General features: G+C 24.8%; 1 protein-coding gene across 10 annotated transcripts in view; it reads right to left on the bottom strand.

Annotated features, from left to right (window-relative positions):
* The window catches only part of LOC129608305 (rho GTPase-activating protein 100F), a 122,504-nt gene that overhangs the window by 61,891 nt on the left and 37,098 nt on the right, over positions 1-23,515 (bottom strand). For all 10 annotated transcript variants that reach the window (XR_008696885.1, XR_008696887.1, XM_055519740.1 and 7 more), the window contains exon 2: positions 22,499-23,332. Coding sequence is in view for 8 of the 10 variants with exons in the window: in XM_055519740.1 (XP_055375715.1) it covers positions 22,499-22,582 (84 nt within the window). In the remaining 2 variants the exon portion in view is untranslated. The remainder of the gene's footprint in view (positions 1-22,498; positions 23,333-23,515) is intronic.

Here is a 23,515-nt window from a genome sequence, read left to right as displayed (position 1 = left end):
ATAATGGTCTTAGATGTAGACTCCAGCGTTTGTTTTTGATCGGCGTCGAATTCTGAGTCGATTTAGCTTTGTCTGTTCGTCCGTCCGTGCCAACGATAACTCAAAAACTAATTGATGATTTATTATGGTAAATGCCAGAACCCTATTTACGAGTAAATTGGATATGATCGGGGTACTGGTTCGGGTTCCAATAATAACACAAATTCTATGAGCTTAGTGGCCCATTAGATATATTCAGCATTAATTTTTTCATTTAGAAGAATAAATTGTATTAAAAACTTTTTTTAATTATAATTATAATAAGTAGCAGTTATTTCAAGGCAAGTTTCACTGCCTATCCTTAGTAAAATGGCAAAGGATATTTTATTTTTCATGTCTGATGTAAATCTTAATAAAAATTTTTCAAATTTTTTGCAAATTTCGAAAACACTATTTAACAAACACGAACATTAATGCGTGACCTAACAAAATCTAGTTTTTCTCATACTTGTGTATTAGTAATTGAATCTACTTTTTATGTAGCCGGAACGCTCAGTATATAATGGAATAGGTTTGCCTAATACTATTTATAATTGAATCCATTGATTTACATCAAATCTCTTCCAAAGAATTTAATTTCTTTATTTTACTTCTTGATAACACTATCTGCCCACATTTATTGGTTTAAAAGGTGAGAACACTCTGTAAATACAATGTAGATACACACATACGTTTTTTTTTCTGTGCATTTTACTTCAAAGCAAACTCTAAATAACAGCTTTTTTTGCTCTGTTTAGAAATAATATTATATATAATATATATGTACAATATATATATACAATAATATTGGAGCATATATATATATTTTATATATTTTATAACTGTAATACATATATAACCGTAATATACTTCATTTATATTGGTATATAGATGTCATGAATGAAATTAAAGTTCACTTTATTGTCAATCAAGAAATGATTAAATTGTAAGATTATATATTTGAACACAAAAAATATACATTAATGTAAATATATATATACATATATACAAATATATAAACATATTTGTACAATGCATACACTATGTGCATACACACATAAAAATACATAATATTTAAAACTACTTATGTGTGTATGTAATTGAATATGTAAATAACCGTACATATGTATACAATTTAATGATATACATACATATGTATACACTTTTGTTTAATTTTAAGATTAAAGTAAACTTGAGAGAAACAAAATAAAAAATCCTTAAAGTGGTTTAATATTTTTTACACCGTTACATTATTTCCTTTGTAAATGAATATATTAAAAGTGTAAAAAAATTTTTATAAATTTATAGTTATGGATAAGTAGCAATTCAAAAAAGAAAAATTAAAACAGAAAAGAAAAATTTCGATGAAAGGAAAAATTGTAGATGAATCGAAAACAATTCAATAATTACACGCACTATGGCACAAAAGGGATTTTTAAAATGTGGATGGAAAATTTTAACATTTTATTCTTAAGAACTGCCTGTAAAATGTTATCTTTCAACAAGGACAATTCCAATGATACAGTTCTAGTAATTTGGAATTTTTTAATAATGTTCTTTCCGGAATCGTAATTATGTACGCAATAAAATGTAATCTGTAAAATATAAAATTTTAGGGGCTTTTAGACACTAATAAAGGCTTCATTTCGTTAGAAGAAAATTTTTTTCCCTCTCCACCTCTCTCAAGTTATCGCCTCTTGAAATTTGTAAAATTTGAATTTTTGACACCTTATATTTCCGAAATCGAAAGTTTTTTCAAATTTCTATAAACGCAAAAAGCTAACGGTAAATTCCATGACATTAAAAAATATAATTATTTTCCTTAACTCACACAATTAACCCTTAAAATCGAGCATTATGTTAACCCCTCTTTATATTAATTTTTGCTTTATTTCAAAGGCAGCATAAATCTTTCATCCTAAATATATGCAATCCTAGAAATAGTTTCGTTTATGAATGAAAATAATTTAAATAGTGTGGTGGATATACATAGACTGTATTTAAAAGCAGAATTTTCACTACAGGAATAAAATAACATCAGCGTATCTCAATTCTACGCTTAAAAACTTGAAAACCATAAAAACAATTGAAAATAAAAACTTAAAATATGAATATAACATTATACTAAATACAGTTAATATAGCAAAATTATAACTCTTATAATTTTATGATATTTTATAAAATATAACATCATTGCATACTTTTCGGAGCCGAAAACCTAAATTTTGCTCATTTTCTCAAGTTACAACTTGGAAGGGTAGAAAAATAAAAGAAAACAATTACTTCGACAAAATAAATCATTTATTTCTACAAGAAGTTGACGTTTTCAACTCCTTTGCAATAATTATCCTTTGCATTTCTTAAGGCAAACAACAATCTTAGAAATTAAAGAAAAGCTCCTTGGTTGATTTTAACACATAAATTTCATATTTGCCTCTGTAGAGACAATCAAAATTAATATCGCAATTCTTTAAGTTCATTTAAAATAATGGTTCATTAGAGACCAGGATTTTTTTTTTGTCCTAGAAAATTTTTAATTTTTAAATTCCAATTAAAGATTCTTAAATAGTTGACTTTAGAAATTTTTGACTTCCAAACTGATTTTGTTTTTACTTTCTTTTTCATAATAATTTAATATTTTCCAAGTCCAAGTATCAAAATCTAAACAAATATTATGGTTCTAAATCAATGAAATAAATTTTTGTTACGGTAATTACTCAATAACGTAAAACAAAACAAAACACTTGCATTAGACTTTTAATCACTTAATTATCCATATGATAACATTTAATTCAAATGAATTCCCAATTAACCGCAAATTATTTCGGTAAATAAAAGTTAAATCCTTTGAATAATTAAAAATAGAAATTCTATTGAAAACTAAATACATTGTAATTACTTACTCATTATAACCACAACAACACGTTTCATATACATATTATGTACTTGAAAGCTTCGAATACCTTTTCTATTTCTAAATCGGTTTAAAATGTGTGTACTTTCTTTCAACATGATAGCAAAATTTTCTAGGTCAGTTACAAATCTAATGAATTGTCTAAGAATCCAAACTAAGTCAAGGATAAATTTTACAATCGGTTGTTTTTTTAAGCTTGTATATATAAAGAGAAAAAGAACATAAATATAATTACTTTATTTTAAATAGAAGCTATTCACAAGTGTTTGTAACACTTTCATACCATACCACATAACCATAGTTTTCATCTGTAGCTATCTTATAATGTTATTTGGTAAGGTTATGCGAAAACCGAATAACTCATAAATTATCATTATTTTCAAATAAATTTCAATTAATTAAAGCAACGCAAATGTAATAAATGCAAGCATAAAGTTCGATTAAGAAAAAAAGGCATATATTCTGAGAATCCGATATTATTCGTTGTCAATGTGACACACACTCGTATTTCAGTAATTGACAAGCTTCGGCAAGTTATTTTCTAAACAAACAATTTCACTCAATGCTCAATCCTGACAAAAATTATGAAATACCTGTGGAGCTTTAAAAAAATGAGTTTCTTTACATTTGTAAAAAATAAAAAATATATTTCAAAATGGAGTTGTCACTTTTTACTAACCGACAACAAATAAAGTGTTCTAACAATATTTATGTGCATATAACTATAGGTGTTTGTATTCATCCGATTTTTTTTTTCTATACACATCTGTTCATTTTCTGATTGTTAACCTTTGAAAAAGATTATATCTTCATTATGTTTGTAAGTTTAATTCCATATTTTCATATATTACTTATTATATCACACACAAACATATTATATGTATAAAAGAAAAAATCAGAAATAAAATACCCACCTGCATAATATACACATAATTTTTGTAACACTTTTTCAGCTTATAATCTAAACGTCCTCACTGTGTCAATATGTTAAGGTATACATGAACTTAATTATTTAAGAAAAGCATAAATTCATATTTTTTATGAAATGTTTAGAAAGCACAAAGAGAAAAAAAAATTATGCAATTTTCGTAATGAAACCATTTTAGATAATGCAATGGTAACGGAAAATATATTGTAAAACTCACTAGAAAACTTTTACCTCTTCATAATGTCGTACACAACTTGACTGTGATGAGACCTGGTTAATTTACATAAATCAAATGAAGCTGGTTTATTATTAAATTAAAATTAGAAATTAGAAAATTTAAAGCGTAGCCATTGTATGTTATTAAAAATTTCAGTTGCTGAAATGTTCGAGGGCATCTAAATAAAATTCGTATTTAATGTCTATCAAAATTTAAAATTACATTATGCATTTATGTTGAAAAATTAGTGTTCAATTGACTTTGATATTTAAATTTTTATTTGAGCGGCAGAGAGAGAATCAGTAAATTGTTTAAAATCATTATTTAATATCGTCAATAGTTGGTGCACTATAACTTAACTCAATAGGTTGTATAGATTTGCAAATCTTTTCTATTTAAAATGGTAATGTCTTTCTATTCTTTCAATTTCAAATTAAAACGCAGAAAAAAGTAGCCACCATATTGAATATTCATTTTAAAATAAACTCAATTTATTTTGAATATTTAATTTATCTTGGTTATTAATTAATTGCTTTTCATTGACATATTAATTTAATTTGTAGATTTAATTTTTTTAAACATATTATCTTTAATTTTGGCCAGTTGATTCTCCCACTAAATATAAAAGTATTGAGATCGTCAACATATTCAATGAAATTTTTAGATAAAATTAGGTCAAAAGTGAAAATACAATCTAGCTATTAATATTTTAGATAAAAGCAATCTAGCTGTTACGTTATTGACGTTAATTTGATTCATATACTGAAGTATTTCAAAGTTTGCATACATTTAGGATGAGGTAAGAAAAAAATTTAAACTGAAATTGAAATTTCAAGAGGCGATAACTTGAAGAGGTGGAAAAATTTTTTTTTTCGAAAATAAAACGAAATAAACTATTTATTGGCATCTAGACGCTGCTAAGCAGACCCCGGTCTAGATGGAAAACGATATCAAAAATTGGAAAAAAGGGGGTTTTTTAATAACGATCAATTTTAACAGCCATTTTGTTTGTCCAAAGTTCAAACATGGTATAAATAAATCAAGTTTCTAGTAAATCTTTGTACGTATGAAATTTTAGCTTTCTATCTTTAAGATTGTAGAAGTTTTGTAAACCGGTCCACGGACGGATGGCGATAGTAAAACTAATAAGCTAATAAGATATCTCATAAAATTTATTTAATTTTAAATTTTTTAGCTTATTCTAAATTTATTCTTATTTTATTAAAGATAATTCCATTAAAACATCCCAATAATAATTTTACTTAAATAAAAAATTTCAATTTTAAATTGGCAGTCATTAATCGCACACAAACATGTAAATAGTCGCACACGAACCCATTTATTAAAACATAAATTCAATAAATTCAATATTTATCTTTTATTTTTCTGTATAGAAAAATCAAATTTGAATTAAACAAATGGCTAAGATAATTAATAACCAAATAATATATTTATACAACTCCAATAGCAACACACTAAAAATCGTATGAATTACGCGATATTTTATGCTAAATATACAAACCTACACACTTGCACACACACGCATCCATACTTATCTATTACAGCTTAATTTCACCTTTAAGTAGCGTAGCAGTAATTAAGAAAACGTGTACATTTACTTCAGTTTTTTTATATTTTTTTCTATTCTCAATTTTACTTCTTGTATATAAGAAGACTGTCAGTCATAAATCACGTAATTTTGTTTTTACTAAAATTTATAAGTAAGTATCCAATTGAATACAAATATTGTGTATATTTGAAAGAATAAATTATTGTTTAATAAAAATAGGTCAACATGTAAGTATACATACAAATTTTGTATGTGAGTTTAGAGTTGGAGATTCTTATTAATGAAATAGAGTAAAATTCATTATCATTTCTTTGCTACGAAATTTTACGTATTATTTAATACCAAACAGTGTGGCAATGTGAAGTAGTCTGGAAATTTTCATACAATTCTCAAAATAATTGATGCGTATGAGTGTCAAAAAATTGAACCGGGGTCAACTCTATACTACGAATTCTAATTAAATTTCAAATTACTCAGTAAGTTCATACAACTTTTCAGGAAGGTTTTTAAAGATTTGGCCATTATTTTTGATCATTTTTTATTTTAAGTAATTTTGAAAAATTTATTAAAATTTGTTTACTTTACCAATACTAAAAATAGATTTATAAAAGCAGAAGCAAAATAAATTCTAATTTACCTGTACAAAATATTTAAATATTTAAGGTATACACAATTTAAAAAAAAAAAAACAAAATTTTTCACCACATTTCTCTCAATAAATTATATATGTGTATATATGTGTATACATATGTACGCGCATATTAAATAAATAATTGAATACACCTACATACATTAAACTATTTTTTTCTTATTTCAATTTTAAACAACGAAAAATTTTACAGATTATTATACCCGGACGAACGTATGTTCGAAGGGTATACTAAATTTGCCTTACCGTTTGTAACACTAAGAAATAACGGTGTTAGATATAGACTCAAGTGTATGTTTTTGATCAGCGTCAAATTCTGAGTTGATTTAGCTTTGTCTGTCCGTCCGTCCGTCCGTCCGTCCGTCCGTCCGTCCGTCCGTCCGAACGATAACTCAAAAACTAATTGAGCTAAGTTCACCAAATTTGCACAGATGATTTATTGTAGTAAGTGCCAGAACCCTATTTAAATTGGACATGATCAGGGTACCGGTTCGGGTAGCTGCCATACAACTTCAAAATTCATTTGGCTATATCTCAGAAACTATAAAAGTTGTGGTATTGAAATTTCACACAAACGAAGATATTAGTAGGGCCAATGTGTCTCATAAAAGTCGTTAAAATTACTTGGCTCCTTCTGGTACCTGCCATACAACTTCAAAAGTTATTTGACTATATTTCAGAAACTATAAAAGCTGTGGAATTGAAATTTTACACAAACGAATATATTAGTAGGGCCAATGTGTCTCATAAAAGTCGTTGAAATTACTTGGCTCCTTCTGGTACCTGCCATACAACTTCAAAAGTTATTTGGCTATATCTCAGAAACTATAAAAGCTGTGATATTGAGATTTCACACAAGTGAATATATTAGCAGGGCCGATGTGCTTGATAAAATTCGCTAAAATTTCTTGGCTCTTTCTGGTAGCTGCCATACAACTTCAATAGTAGTTTGGGACAACCAGTATTTTGAAAAACACATAGCAGTGAAATTTTGCATAAATTAATATGGTAATACGGAAACTTAAAGTCATAGTCTGTCCCATAGTCAGTTATGGCATCTTTATTCGCACATAGGATTACAAATTCGTACGGGTATCACAGAGTTGACAAGGTCAACTCTATTTTTTTTCTCGTTTTTTTTCAATATTTAAAATTAAAATTCAATTTTTATATATTTATAAAATTCATTGAATATATTAAAATACTTTAGCGGACGATAACCTTTATTTCTTGTTATTGCATACACAATTATAGGGTAGTACACATATATCCACATTTGCGTATGTAATATGTGTAAATTTTAATGACAGTATACTATGCATTTATCTACATACTATGCATGATTTCAATATGTATGCATATATCCATGTATATATACCAATTATATAGATATGTATATATGAGGAAAACACTGCACCACATTTTAATTTCCTATTATATTGGAATATGGCACATATTTTTTTATACTACGCATATTACACACTCTTCATATCAATCCTGATCAATAGATATAAAAGTTGAAAATAGAAAAGGATAAACATACATACATACAAATAAAATAGTAAAAGTAGAACGAAAATTGCAAAATAAATTAACCAAAAAGTCATATTTTTTTTTTGACAAACAAAATTTAAAAAGTAAATCAAATTTCAAAAATATATAAGTATATCGAAAATATATGGAAATGTTCAATCCCACATACGAAACAGAATACGGTAATCAATGCCGGGTAAAAGTGAACAAAATTTTCACTTTTCTCCAACATATTTACTATGAATTTCACATACATTATACATAGGTACAAATAATAAATGTTATACACATATAGTACAAACATGTTTTATCGATTTATCAATTAAAAAAATAAAATAATTTGATTCAATTATGGAAAAAAGAAGTGCATATAGGGAACATTAAATTTCCCTATGCAAAAAAAAAAAAAAAAAAACCTTATGTTTAAAGAAATTTTAAACCAATTATAAATCAAATTTTCCGATTGAATTTGTCAAACGAATATTTTCTGTATACCTAACACAATTTTTTTGAATTTTCATTGGCATACAAATAAAATTTTATATATTTTTCAATCCTTCATTCAATACATACAATTTTCCGAAAAATGTAATTCATCAAAAGCAAAATAAAAACATCAAAGAAAAATTCGATTGCATTCTATAACGGCATAATAAAAATAATAGTAATGTGCATCAATGGTAGTTGTGTTAATGCCGTAATAGTTGTGTAGTAGTTGTAGAAAATATGACCTAAATATTTATGGTTATACTATCCTTCTATTATGAAAAGGATAATAACTTTTGATTTGTATTTTTTTTGCTTTTTTTGTTTTTATATTTCTTCATTTTTGCTTCTATTCGTTATTCTATTCGTTTTTTTTTGTTTTCATTTTCTGGTGTGATTTTTATCGTAATTATTATGTATATATGTATTTATGTACGTTCATAGGTACTCTAAATCTCATACTAATAAAATGTTAGTATGCAAACTGAACTATTTAGATTTTTTTTTCTATATAAGAGCCTTAAAAAATTTGTTAGCATAAAATTGTATGGAATAATTTTTGTTTTAAAAAAAATTAACTAAAACGAGCAAAATAAATTTATTTCTGAAACTTTTTTCCAAAACGGTAAACTTATAAAATTCCAGTTACCCTCGTAGAAACTGCAGTTGTCTTTTAGTTTTCCAAGATTTCAAATTTAATTGAATTACTAATCCAAGATTTTCTTGGTCACTTTCATGATTTTTATAAGCAAATTTTAATATTACATATTGAAATGTGTATGTATGTCAAACAAAAATGTTATATATACATATGTATGTAAGCATGTTCAAGTATAATATATAAGTATGTAGGTAACTAAAAGTTAAAGTATAACAATAGAATTACAAAAATTCAAAACATTAAATATTAAAAAAACAATTGCGAAAAGAAATTTTTATTACGAAAAAAAACACAATTTTTTTTTTAAATCATGTACAGGGATTGAAATTGATATCTCATGAGAATTTTTGACACATGAAATAATATAAAAAAAAATAAAAACAAAAACATCAAAACAAAAACAAATATTTCTCTATTGCCTTCTAAGAAATTTTCTGTATTCATTGGATACACTTCAAATAAAATGGGTACTTTATACAAAAAGAAAATAGAGAAAACAAAAAAACATAGAAAAAATAGAAAAAAATACCATTTCAAATTTTTCTATAATGAAACATGCTTTTACTATTAAAAATACACAATATTTTAATAGTAGTAATTTTAAGCGTTGCATCAAAAGCGCAAGGCTACAATAATTTTACTCAAACACGCAAAAATTTTTGTCTGTAATAAAATAATGCATACACATGCATATACATATACACACACACAATCAATTCCATTTTATTATTAAAAGTATATTTTATTCATTTTATTTCTATTTCTTTTACTCTTACATTTTTTTCTGCATCTTTAATAGTCATACATATAAAAAATTTTACGTACACTTTTTTTTTCTTTTCTAAGCTATACCATATATGTTATACCAAAAATGTGTAAATATGGATGTATATATATAATGTGTATATGTATTGGTTTCCCTCTTCATATATATATATATATATATATATATATATGTATATATATTTTCAGAGTTCTGTTTAATTTTGTTATTTAGTTCTTAATTATTGTTATTATTTTTCTGTTTCTTAATGGTACGTAATATTAAATTTATATAAGAACATACACATATACTTTTCATACTTTATGCTACCCCATAAACGTGCATATATGTATATATGTGTATACTATATTAGTTAAAGAGCATTTCGAACTGCCTTTTTAACCTCATTTCATTTTATTCGATATTTTTGATTATTTGTTGTCATTCAGTTTTATTTTTCTGTGTGATTCATTTGCGTTAGCTCAATTCTAAATCTAAATGTACACCCTGTAAAAGTATATTGAATTGCTTTGCCATATTGAATGTGTATAACATACGCATATGTATGTATAATACTCATACAATACATACTTTTTCTCTATACGCATTTAATATTTATTAAAAAATTCTTTTCTTCCACTTCATAAAATAAATTTTATATTCTATAATTTTTCGTTGTTTTCTATATTTTATTTAATTTTTTATTGGAAAAATGTTCCCATATATTATACACACAAACATATCTAAATGATAAAGAAACCGTTATGTATATTGTAATGTTAATGTCATATTCATAAATGAAAACCACCCCAAAACCCAATCCATATTTTTGCCCTCTTTTTGGTTTCTTTGCCTTTTTCACATTTTCTCTCATTTCGTCTTATAAAATTTAAAAAAATCAAAACAATAAAATAATAACACTTAGCACAAACACCAAAAAAATGTTTTTAACAAATATTGGGGAATAATATTAAAGTTTCGACAAATTTTCGTCATTATATAAAATATTTTTGTTTCGTCAAACATTTTCTAAATAATATGGTTGTTTCCCATATTAAAGGGTAATCCATAGAAAGTGATATAAAGGGACTTTCTTTTTTCTCATTTATGATCTAGTACTGAAATAGTATTTGTGAGATAAGAAAAATATGACCTGCGCTTTACTCGTAATATTCAAAATACCCCTGTTTTTTCAATTTGAGCATTAAGTGTAAACACAAAATTTATCGAAAATTTCGCCGAAAAATTTTCTAAGCGAATTTCTCAAAAAAGAATTTTCATTGTCATTAAAATATTGTAGATACTATAAAAATGTTTGGAGGGGAATTTAATTTGTTATTTTAACTGTTTTAATGTTTTATGTTGTTATAAATGTAGCGTAAAATTACCAAAGTATTGCATATATCCACAATAATATTCGTAAATAAATACATACATATGTGTATGTATACTCGAATACTCTAAATAACGAAAACACACTGACATGTACAAGTGTATAGAGTGTTATAAGTTTTAAGTACGTATGCCTTTTGCCTAAATTATGCTGAAAGTTCACTGTTCAACATAATTTTTTTTTGTGTACGAATATTTTTTTGTATGCACATACCATAAATTTTCACATAAATTCAATGTTGCCAATTTTCATCATTTATGATTTTAATAGTGTAATTTTAAGATTTTTTTTATATTTTATTGAGAAATTCTTGTTTTGTTTGTTTTTGCTGATTTTTTTTTATTCTATTGAAAAATACACCAATTTCCTTTGAACTTTTTTTTAAAATATAGAAATTTGAGGGAAAAATAATATTTCTGACAATATTTTTTGTGTGCTTTCTTTCAAAAATGTGGAAAAGAAAAAGAATTTCTGATTCATGGAAAAATTTTATTTTTAATCTGGCCAAAGAAATACGAAAATTTCAATGGAATTTTAACGAAAAAGAAAATTTATACATAATTTTAGAAAAAATAAAAATATTAAGGATTCTTAATGACAGCTATGAATAGAAAAACTCTTAACCAATTTTATCGTGTATATTTGTAGTTTTTTATAAAAAATATTTTGAAAATTCAGCATTATTCGGTATGTGCTACAAATGAAATGTAATGAAATATTTTGAGGCTAATTTTAAATATTAAATATTTTATAGGTTTGTTTCAAATTTCGACTCCCTTTGTGTAAGTATAAAGAACGACTTTACGCACTTGAATACACACTTCCACTCAATAGTCACAATTTCTTGAAAATTTCAACTTTTAATAGCAAAAAACTTTCAACTTTCGAAAATAAAAATAATTTTTGCTTCTAAAAATTCTAAATAAATACTTACATAAGTACGAAAACATTTTTAAATGAATTTAAAAGTGTTTCGCCAATACATTAATTTCGCCAAAAGTCGTTAGGAATTCATTTTATAATTTAAAAATATTTCCAAGCTACAGTGCTAAAATTGTATAATAACAGTTTTAAATTTATGACGTCAATTTTACATGGTAAAATATAACAGAGGACAAGCAATTTTCACTCGCGTAGATACTTCAAAGTTGACACGATGAACTTTGTACACAGATACATCAACATCTACTAATAATTCCACGCAAAATAAAAGTTTTTTAAAACTTAACACGCTTGAAACAAAATGTGTGGAAAAATCACGAAATTTGCTTATTTCAAAAAGGATTTACATATAATTAAAAAAATCTAATTTCTTCTCATAAAGTCACATAACTCCATTAAATTTCTCTTCGTTTCAAACGTTAACAATATGTTCTATATTTAAAATTTTGTATAACAGTTTCTAAATTTTAAGCAAAAACGAAATGAATGTTACAAGAGTCTAGAGTTTTAATGACATTTTACTCTTCATCCATTAGTTGGCATAGACGAAAACCAATTAAAAACAACAAATTTAATTATTCAACATTTTAGTTGGAATAAAATGAAGAACCAAACCTTGACACTAAAGAAGAATAAGTTTTTTCTTTTTGGTTTACTTGATTTGAATGGATTTTTAATTTTGTTTGCAAACTAGAAACTTAAGTAATGAGTAATCACGCTATTCTAAAATTAAAGCTTGCAAAATATTATTATTAATGTGATAAAAATGAAGACAATGAAATAAAGACTAAAAATTAGTGCACAACTTTAACTTATGTTTTGTGTTCTATTTTGAAAGTCTCAAATAATTTCTATAAAAGAAAATTACACAGGAAAAAATGAAAATTAAAATTTTGAAAATAAACTAGCACAATCAAAAATAATTATTTAAAATGAAAATATTAAATTTGTGCTTTGTAAAAGGTTCGAATCTTTTAAGTCATTTAAATATAAAACTATTGTTATAATTGTATATTACAGTTATCCGTATTAAAATCAGATTTCATTAGAAAAAGAAAATACCAGCAAACCCTAAAATCTGTAGTTGGACTTGAGTTGATTTTAGGTAATGTTGAAATTAGCTATGCAAATTAATCAAACTTAAAATCAAATTTTAAAATAAGGTTAAAACAGAACCCATTAGCGCACCAGATAAAAGATCGAAATATAACACATGGTTTTTAAAGTTCCCAGACTAAGAACAAAAATATGGGTATGTTTCAATAAGAGTGAATAAATTTTGAAATAGATTTGAAATGATAATAAACTGACGGGCCGAAAGCAATGATAAAATTTGGATAAAATATAAAACAAGATGCCCTCTGAAGATTTAGATAGGAGCAGAAATGTAGTTCAAATAAAAAAATTATGAATTGAAAAAAACAACAGATTTTTGTTACTAAAAATTTTTTAATTTATAATTAGAAAATATTTCAAGAAATACTTTTAAGACAATCTCACTCAATTACATAAAAATAAACGTTTTCTATTATTATACATGGGGATTCAGTAAAGAGTGCAATATCATTTTGTTTAGGGCATCAAAATGGCTGAAATTTCTGTTTGGAAAAACTCAACGGTTTCCGAGATACAGGGATTTTAACGAATTTTCACGAAATTTTTACTTGCCCAAATTTTTTTTCTTATAACTTCCCATCCGAAAAAAATAAAGTTTTCAAATGAACAGTTTCTGAAAGGAGTAGTAAAAGTCTTGAAAGCAAAATATTGCGTGATTTTGTATTTTACATACTTTCGGAATACCAAGCATTCAAACTTTAGAGAAACACCAATTTTTTCCCATTTTGTATTTCTTCAATTTTGTTCATTCCCACAATTTTGTGTAAAAATTTTAGAAACTTTAAATTTTTTTTTTACAGAATATTTTCCACTTTCTTCAGTTTTAATTTGCATGTATGTCAAGATTTTATGAGATCTAATAAAATATAAAAAATCAAGAAGTGGTCACTATTTTCTATTTTTATTGATTTTAAGTGCTGTATTTATCAACTATTAGTAATTTTTGATCACAATAGCCACTCTGAATTAAGAATTTGATTACGTTAGGTGCTTAGGAAATAAATCTAAATCGAACCGAGAAAATCAAATCGGTATATGGAAATTGATTCGTACCATTTATTTTCTATGTACGCAATGATTTTAAAATTTTACTGTGAATATTTTGATCTTATATATAAACAATTAAAAATCCCCAAATTCTGAATTTACAAAATGAAAACAAAATTACGAAATATCAAAATTTAATTAAAAGAATAAATTTAAATTTTATATTGAATTGGCTTTCGAAAAAACTGCCTAATAATTTACTTTGTTTGATCAACTTTCAATATAACAGCAACAGAATCAATAATTTATGCCATAAAATAGCTTTAATCTTGCAAGCAAATTAAGAAATTTATTTGCTTACGAAATTGTAATTGTAATCCTTTTTTTTTCCACTATTATTTTCTCTCATAACTATTATATTTTGTACTTTTCCAGCTCATTTTCAGTTCATCTTGATGTTAAACTATTAAAAAACATTCCCTATTTATTTTCATTTTTTTTTTTAAGAATTACAAGGATTTGTAATTTTTTTTTTTATTTTTTCCTATATTGTTTCTTAAGAATGAGGTCAAGTCACTCGAAATTTTTGTAATATACACAAAATAAAAAAAGCAAAAAAAAAATAATAATATAAAGGATAACATAAGAAAAAAATCATTCTTTGTTCAAAGTTTAATAAACACAAAAAAAAATATCCCTGTATACTTGAACAATACCATATATATTTAATTTTGTAATCCTTTTTCGTATCCTCAAAAATGAAAACGATCAAAAAAGTTAAAAAAAAATCAAAAACCAACAAAACAACCAGAAAAAAGCGTTGAATCAAATAGGAACAATTTTATTTCTTTTGCGAAACTTCACATGCACACATGAAATTTATATTGCTATAAAAAGGACATGCTGAACCTAACTGAATTAAACTAGAAACCAAAAAAAATCATATAGAACAAGAAAAAACAAAACTACAAAATTAAGATGTCGAAACTTATCATATGAAAATTATTCAATTTAAAATGAGGTCGAATATTATAAACCATTCATTTATCGTCTGAGAAGTTAAAGGATACAAGGAATCATACATATTATGTATGTATATAATATGAAAACTTGTTATTAACAAGAACAAAGAGAAAACAGAGGAAAAGGGAAGCAGTAAAGTGAAAGATCGAAATAAACTATCTGTTACCCGCATCTAATCGATTCAATTTCATAAAGGGAAGCAAGAAAAAAAAATTATTTTTAGGTTAAATTGAAAAGTTAACGTAATCTTTATATAAAAGGATAAAATCAATATTTAACTTAAATATCATTTCATTATTTGAAAAAGATACAAACAAACTAACTATATAAAAAGAAGAAAAAATAAATAAATAAAAAATTAACTTCATTTATTTTTTAATGAAATAAAAATTTATATAAGAAGAGAAAATTGATTTGAACTTTAAAATGGTTTTCTTAAATGAAGAATTTTTAAACGAAGGTTTTGCACGGAGGTTTTCAAAATATGTTTTAGTTTTCTTAAAAAAAAAAAACAATGAAAAACTCTGATTTTTATTAAAAAACAAAATTGTTAGATACAAGAATTATGAAAATTTTCTAGTAATTCTTAAAAAAAATTTTAAAATTCACGGCAAATGGTCAACTGGGAACATACTAAATGAGAAATTGCGGAAAATATTTTCATTCTATAATGGTGTTTAAGCTTAAATACAGGAAATTCAGATTAATTTGGGCCGACCACAGATTTAACTGCAGCCTTGCAGAATTAAGTGAATAACGTCGCATGAGAATTAAATATCTTGAAATTTCCATTTTCAACTCTCATCAACAATACCAGCGAAGAATAACAGTACTAAAACTGAGAAATATCAAAAGAGCAATATGACTAATTTTGACAAAGATGCTCATTTGATTTTAAATAAGTAAAATTAACCCTGTATTTTCGAAATTGAAATGCCAAACAAAAAATTTTTGATAACTTATTAATAGTCCAATTAAACAATCTTTTAAAATGAGAAGTTTTTTTAATCCAAATTAAACGGTAAGGAGAGCGCTATAAGCATGGTAGCATTTGATCTATGAATATTATTTGAAAGTAATTTAATAAAAATTTTGCACTTTTTTCTAATTGTTCATCTTTTCATAAATGACAAAAGTTTCTTGACAAATGAAATTTCTATGTGTGATTTTAATAATTGCTCTTTAGTCGAAAAAATCAAAAAAATTTTAAAAATAATTTTGGATGAATTTTACAAACCAATTGTTTGTAAGGAAGCACTTTTCCCCTTATGTTTATCGAAACACTCTTCATCAAATAAAAACTACAAAATATTTAAATTATTTTCATTGAAAAAACAAATTATATCAAATTATTGCATATATTTAGGATGAGACAAAAAATATTTAAAGAAACGTTAATATAATAGAATTCAAGGGTTAATTGCGTTCAAGATAAACGCATTATGACATGGAATTTATCACTAGCTTTCTGCATTTATAGATATTTGGAAAAGTTTACAGAAATATAAGGCGCCAAAGGTTCAAAGTTTACAAATTTCGAAAGGCGATGACTTGAGAAGGAATGAGACTTCTACAAGTTTACGTCAAAGACAAAAATGATATAAAAATTTTAATTAGAGCTTGTTTTAGGTAAAGGTTAATTTGGAGGACAATTGCGTTATTGTAATTTCTGAAATCTTGTAAAATTTAAAAAATATTTGTAGTTCCGATACAATAAGTATAGTCGAAAAATTTTTAAAACTTTGGGTGATTACAACGTTTAGAGAGGGCGAAACAGATAAAACTTGTCTTTTATACAGAAAAACGTTTCCATTAAAAATGCATTTGTGTATAAAATTTCACCTTTCAATCTGAAAGGGCGCCGAAGTTTTGTAACAGATTGTTTTGGACAAGGGGCCGAAAAGCCATAAAATGCAAATGGCTTCTCTATTATATCTTCTATAAAATTTTTTAACGTTCAATGGCATAAACTAAATCCTAGAAAACTAGCCAAAATTCTGTAACAAAAATTTAAACTTCTAAAAATTTCATATGAAAATTAAAAAAGTACAAAATGGACAAAATTTGGAATTTTTTCTAAAGTTCGCCATGCTTGTGTTTTCAAAAATACATGAAATATAAAAAAAAATGTTTGTTTGTAGCTCCAATTTTTTCCTAACGGAAGTTACGAAAAGCAGCAAGTAAAAATTACGCAAACATTCGTTAAAATCGCTGTATGCTCGAAACCCTTGAAATTTGGCAATTTGGGACAAAAGCCTTTCTGAATTACCTTATACAAATGGGAAAATTATGCTAAATATTTTCCGTTTCTAACTTGACATATTAAAAAAATTCTTTTTGTTAACGTTTCTTAAGATTATTAATAATTTCTTTTCCTTTCCTATATTGTTTTCCTATTACTGTGTTTCATGTAAGTATGTATGTGTATTGAATAACTATATAATTATCATTTAAAAGAACTCATATTAGTTCCACATTAACTATCAACTAAATGTGAACATTACAAGTGTACATATATTTCATAACTTCAACACAGTGTTTACTTGTATATTGTGCGCAAGGCAGCCAGATAAAAATACGTAAAAATTATAAAAGAATTCTTATAGTCATAAAAATATTTCTATAGATATTCAAAACACATAAGTATTTACTAATATTAAAAAAAAATTAAAATATTCTAAAAAGAAATATGCAAATTTAAGTATTCTACATTATAGAAGAATCTAAAAATTCATGTAATTTTAAAGTCCTTACTTGACTCTATTTACAAAAACAATTCTTTCATTAAAATACAAATTGTTTTTGAATTTTTCCAAATTAATTATTATTATTTTTGATATTATTATTAAAACAAATTGAATTAAATTCCTTCTTCTACTTACTTCCCAACATTATAACTATACTATAAAAGGAGGAAAAAATAAATAGGAAAGGAAAAGAAAAAACTATAATAGCATCCTTAATTAAAATTCAGCATCGTCATAACTATAAAATCTTATCGAATATTTTAACCGCATCACTACTGGAATTTTGTTTCGAAATTTTATTTTTTTGTGTGTTGCTAGTTCGTAGTAAGTACATTTCCTCCAAAAATACTTCTATTTGAAAAGAATTTAACGAAAGTTTAAATATGCTTAGCAACAGAAAAAGAATTTGTCTTTAATGAGATTACAGAAGAACAAGCAGAAAATTACAGAACCGGAAAAGAAAAAACAATTTGCTCGATCTTACAACATTCTCAGAATTTTAAAAATTCCACAAATAACACGATTATGAAGTATTGAATTTATTACAAAAATATTCAAGACCTGCAAGAAATTTTAATTTTTCCTCGTAAAATACACGATTCAAGAATCTTAGAATAGTTTTATCAACCATTCGGTTAATGTAGCTTATGGAGCAGTTTTTTGGAATTTATGGTCATCCCTCTGTAGGCTTTGATGGTCAAATTTGTCAAACAAATCCACAAGTTTTATACACAAAGTAAAAATGATAATTTAGTATGGCGTAATTGTTAGTTCTTGTACCTTAAAAACAAGTTACCTTTAGTAACTCTTATTTTAATATTTATAACTACTTTAATAACAAAAGCTCAGCGCTATTTTTTGTGAATTTGACCAATATCTCATTAAATCCACAAAATCCATGCCAGTGTCGATATAACTTGGAAAATTTTAATTTTTTCTATTTATTTTTAAAAGAGTTTGAAATTTTAAGTAAAACTCAATTAGAAAGCATAAATCCATCAGAACGGCAAGATTTTTATAATAAACAGACATGTTAAGCATCTGTCCAACACTAATTCTTACAATCGGAAATTTCCCGAGATTTTAATGCTTAAGACATGCTTATATTCCCGATCAACGTACAAACGATACGATCAGCACTAAAATTACGTAAAATATTTATTAATTGTGTAACAATTACACACACGTTTCAATAATAAATTAATGTGTATATTGCTGGCACAAGCTATAAACTATTCAAGAGTACCGAGTCAAGAATTAATTTCCAATTTGAAAAATGAAAATTTAGCATTTTCTGCAGTTACGATCACTCATACGAAAAACCTTTATAAGTTAAAAGTTATAAAATATTATGCAATTTATAAAAAAAGTTCATAAAAAATATTCCAACATATTTTCAAGCTCTAATTGACTATAATGCAATTTATATATGAGATCACATTTGTTATTGAAATTTGGATAGCTTTTCTTCTTGTTTTTGTTTTTCTCTTTCTCTTGTTACCTCAATAAGTTTTCCATATAGAAAACTCATACATTTTAAGCCTCACATAATAAAAACAATTTTTCTTCTATTATCCCATATTTTTGTGTATGTCCTTAGAGAAATTAATAATTTATCTAACTTTAATAACATTACAGTTATATTAAAAAATAAAAAATCTTACTAACAAATGGTCACAAAAATCATTTATAAAAAAATAATTTTAATTTTGTTTTTCTATTTTCTAAATTTAGTTTGGAAAATCTATGATAAAAACTCCATCTTGTATTATGTGAAAAGAAATTCTTTAGAGTTTTATTTTTTTTTTTTTTGTATAAATAAAATTCAGAAATAGGAAAATTATAATATATTAATATATATACATATGTACATATATTGCGTATATATGTATGTGCTTACTTACATATAAAATATAAAAATATACGATTATTTGTTCAACCTTCCCTTATAGTTATAAAATGTATAAGCCTTCACACAAAAGGAACTAAAATCATATAAATATTATGTATGATTGTAGGTAAGTACATGTAATATATAATTTTTGGCTTGGATATTTTAAAGGTTTAAAGGACTTCAACAGGCTATTTATTTATTTTTATATATAATATGTATATAAATATAATTAAATATACATACATATGTACATGCAGATTGTAAATAACAATAATTTTTTAAGTGACGCAATGCGGTGTTACCCTTTAAGTACTATCCATTTTTGTATCCAAATTGCAAAAACATCTGCACGTATTGTATAAAATCAGAATATATCGGCAATACTTGAAAAGGATATTTTACATCCAAAAGCGAAAAATTTCATATTTTCATTAAAAAAGCAAAAAATAGAAATTTTTCCTATTGTTTTTAATTTTTTTTCCAAAATTAAAGAAAAAAAAATGGAAAAAACTAAAATGAAACTACAAAACAAAAGTTAAGAAACCAACAAAGTATAAAGTGAGAGAAAAAAAAATTTTTTTGGTGTAAAAATTAATTGTATTTTTTTTTTCTTATCCTTTTCACATCTTTCCTACATTTAAAAGAAAAAAAAATAATTCGGAAAATTCTTCTTCTTTTTTCCTAAATAAAATAATTTTTAATAGCATTTTTTTTTTGTGCACAACACCTAATAAGTTCGTTTTTCTAATTGGTTTTTATAAAAAAATATTTTCTTATTATCCTTATACACTCTCGAAAACATCCTTATCAGAAAAGTAATAGAATTTTTATATAATTTTTTTTACAGTTAATATTTAAATAAAACAAAAAATTGCTTTAAAAATATCCAAAGAAGCGTTATAAAAAAAAATGTTTTTCTTTTCTTTTTATTCAAAAACCTTATTCTAAATTATGGGCAGGATAATAATGCTTACAGAGAGTTTTTCTTAATAATTACGATAGTAAGTAATAACCTGATTTTTCTTGAATTTTAAAGCATACAAATTACTTTATATTATCTTATACTTTATAATTATTGAATGTTGGAAAAAAATAGGATTCAGAACAAGCGATACACAATTTCTGTTGGATTTTACCATGGTACTTTAAAAATTTTGGAAAATATTTTTAACTACAACTCGTAAGCAATTTATTACTGTATTTTACTATTCAAAATTTTAAAAATAAAATTAGTTCATGATTTTAGAAAATGGACTAAGAGAAATTCGAGTTCAGACAAGTGCAAAATTGGTACTTTGATATTCATTAGTTTTTTTCAATTCGTTTATTACAAAAATTATGATTTGACGGAACTATTTTAAATAAAAATTTAATTTGAAAGCTAAAAATACGTTTTAGTATAGTTTTCAAACTCAAGTCGAATTTGACAAAAGATATGACCTACTTGCACTTTACATATAAAATTATAAAACACAAATACTCAGTTATAATTTTTATAACAGCAAAAGCATGACAATTGAATTAATTGTGTATATTGTAAAATTTATAAAATAGTTGCAAAATCAAAAATTGTACAAAATGAAAAATTGTATAGGAAGGACAATTGTACTAATTACCTAGATGCAATAACAATATTATAAAGTTTTTTAGTATATAAGGACGACTACCAAAACCCTTATGAATATTGGTACAATTCGCAGAAATTAAAATTCAATTCAGTATCAGTACAAAAATGTAAAATAAAATCCAAGTTAACTCGATAAACATTTGAAGAATGACGAATTTTTAGTATGCGCCTCAACTTAGTCTAAAAGAACAAAATTATGTTAAAAATTTTTGTTTTTTAAAATTATTGATTTTTGAATTTTTTATTGCTTATTAAAATCTAAGACAAAATTAAATTCTAACTTAAGAAAATAATTTTGTTAGCCAGAAGTGGTTAGTAGATCGTTGAATGTAAGCTCGATATCAAAAAGTTTTCATTTTGGTGGGCGTCCTAATTAATGTTAAATAGTCCAATTAAATATTTAATTTAAAAAATTTGCAGTTTTCTGCGTTTGAACAAAACTCCATAATGAAGTTTTAATCACTTGGTAGTGAATTGTGATATCAAAAAATGTTTAGGCTGTAGAATAGCCAGGTTAACGGCTGTACAACATGCAATTTAATATAAATCAAACGAGGTATAATTACAAGACTTTTGTGCAAATATTTCCTACTAATAAAATTTGTCGTAAGCGAATTTTCATTAAAGTTTCGATTGAAAATAAGAGTGTGAAAGTACGGAAATCATTTTAGCAGCATAATTAACGTGGAAATGGTTACTAACAGAAGTAAAATTTTGAAATTCTTTAGAAAACAAATTTTCAGTACGATCAAGCAAGAGTGTGAAATTTATTTGAATCCATCATTTGGAGTCCAATTAATTAAAAATTGTTTTATACACAAAGAGAAAAACAAAATGGTTCAATGAATACATTCATCGCCATATATTAGGAGGCAACGAAATAAAATTTCGGACTCTAAAGTTTTAAAAATTAATCAGTGCTGTCAATGTATTAATCTGTTATAATTCACCAAAAAAATATTGAATAGAAAAATATGTAAGTAAAAAAAAAATTGAAAAAATTTTTTATTTAAAAAAATAAAACACTTACCTTTCTTCTTCCACAACAAAGCATTCTTCGCGCACGCGAATGTCCAGTAGCTGCCTTTAATCGAGTCAGTTTCTTCCACTGCATCTAGTACTTTAATGCAGACGGAAGTTTTTCTTTTGGGGGGCTCTCTTTATAATGGCCCTTCCAAGGAATTTGCTTTCTTCTTTTTAATGATAAAAACTTTTTCAATACATTTATATTTGAATTTAATGGAAGTTGAAATACATTTGAATGGTGACTACCACCTGGAGTGGTACAACACCATTTAAAATTAAATCGATGATCAATTGATGACAACATTCAAGCGATGTATTTTATTTTTTTGTTTCATTTCGGTTTTGTTATTGTTTTTAATTTTGTCTTACTTAGTTCCCTTTCTTCTTTAATGTTATTTTGCTAGGATGATTTCTTGTATTTTACATTTAGTAAATTTGTTGAGAAAAGTTGATGATTTCCTTAAGCTCTTCTTTCTAGGATTTCTTGAATATTCGTTGATTTCTTAATGTTTAATTAATTTTTTTTGTTTCATAAGACCAATCTTATGCAATTAATTTTTAATGTAAAATTTATTCTAGTTTTCATTGATATTTTATTACTGTATGTATGAAAAAGCGCTGGACATTATTAAATTTTCTATTTTTCTTATTAAATTTTCAATGAAATATTTTTTTTATTCTTTAAATATTTTTCTAGTTGCTTCTTTTTAAATTCAAAATTTTAAAATGAAAAAAAAAAAATTTTTTTATGATTGATTTTATGCTTCTTATTATTTAAGCTTACTTAGAAAAAAAATTTTGTTTTTCTATTACTCAGTCCATAAATGTTGAAAATTTTCTGAAAAAAAGAATTAAAAATAATATTAATTAGATAAGATTACAAGTATAATTAATAATATGTTTGTAAGTATGAATTAAAATAAAAATTCTTATATCTAAGTAGAGAAATGTGGAGAAAAACGATAAATTTTTAACCTATCCTTGAATGGTTAATCTTTGAATATTAAACAATTTGATATGG

Source organism: Condylostylus longicornis, unplaced genomic scaffold (assembly GCF_029603195.1).
Source record: "Condylostylus longicornis isolate FDR11 unplaced genomic scaffold, ASM2960319v2 ptg000004l, whole genome shotgun sequence".
Taxonomy (NCBI): domain Eukaryota; kingdom Metazoa; phylum Arthropoda; class Insecta; order Diptera; family Dolichopodidae; genus Condylostylus; species Condylostylus longicornis.
The sequence above is the reverse complement of the archived record's forward strand: the minus strand, read 5'-3'. Positions and strand labels throughout refer to the sequence as shown.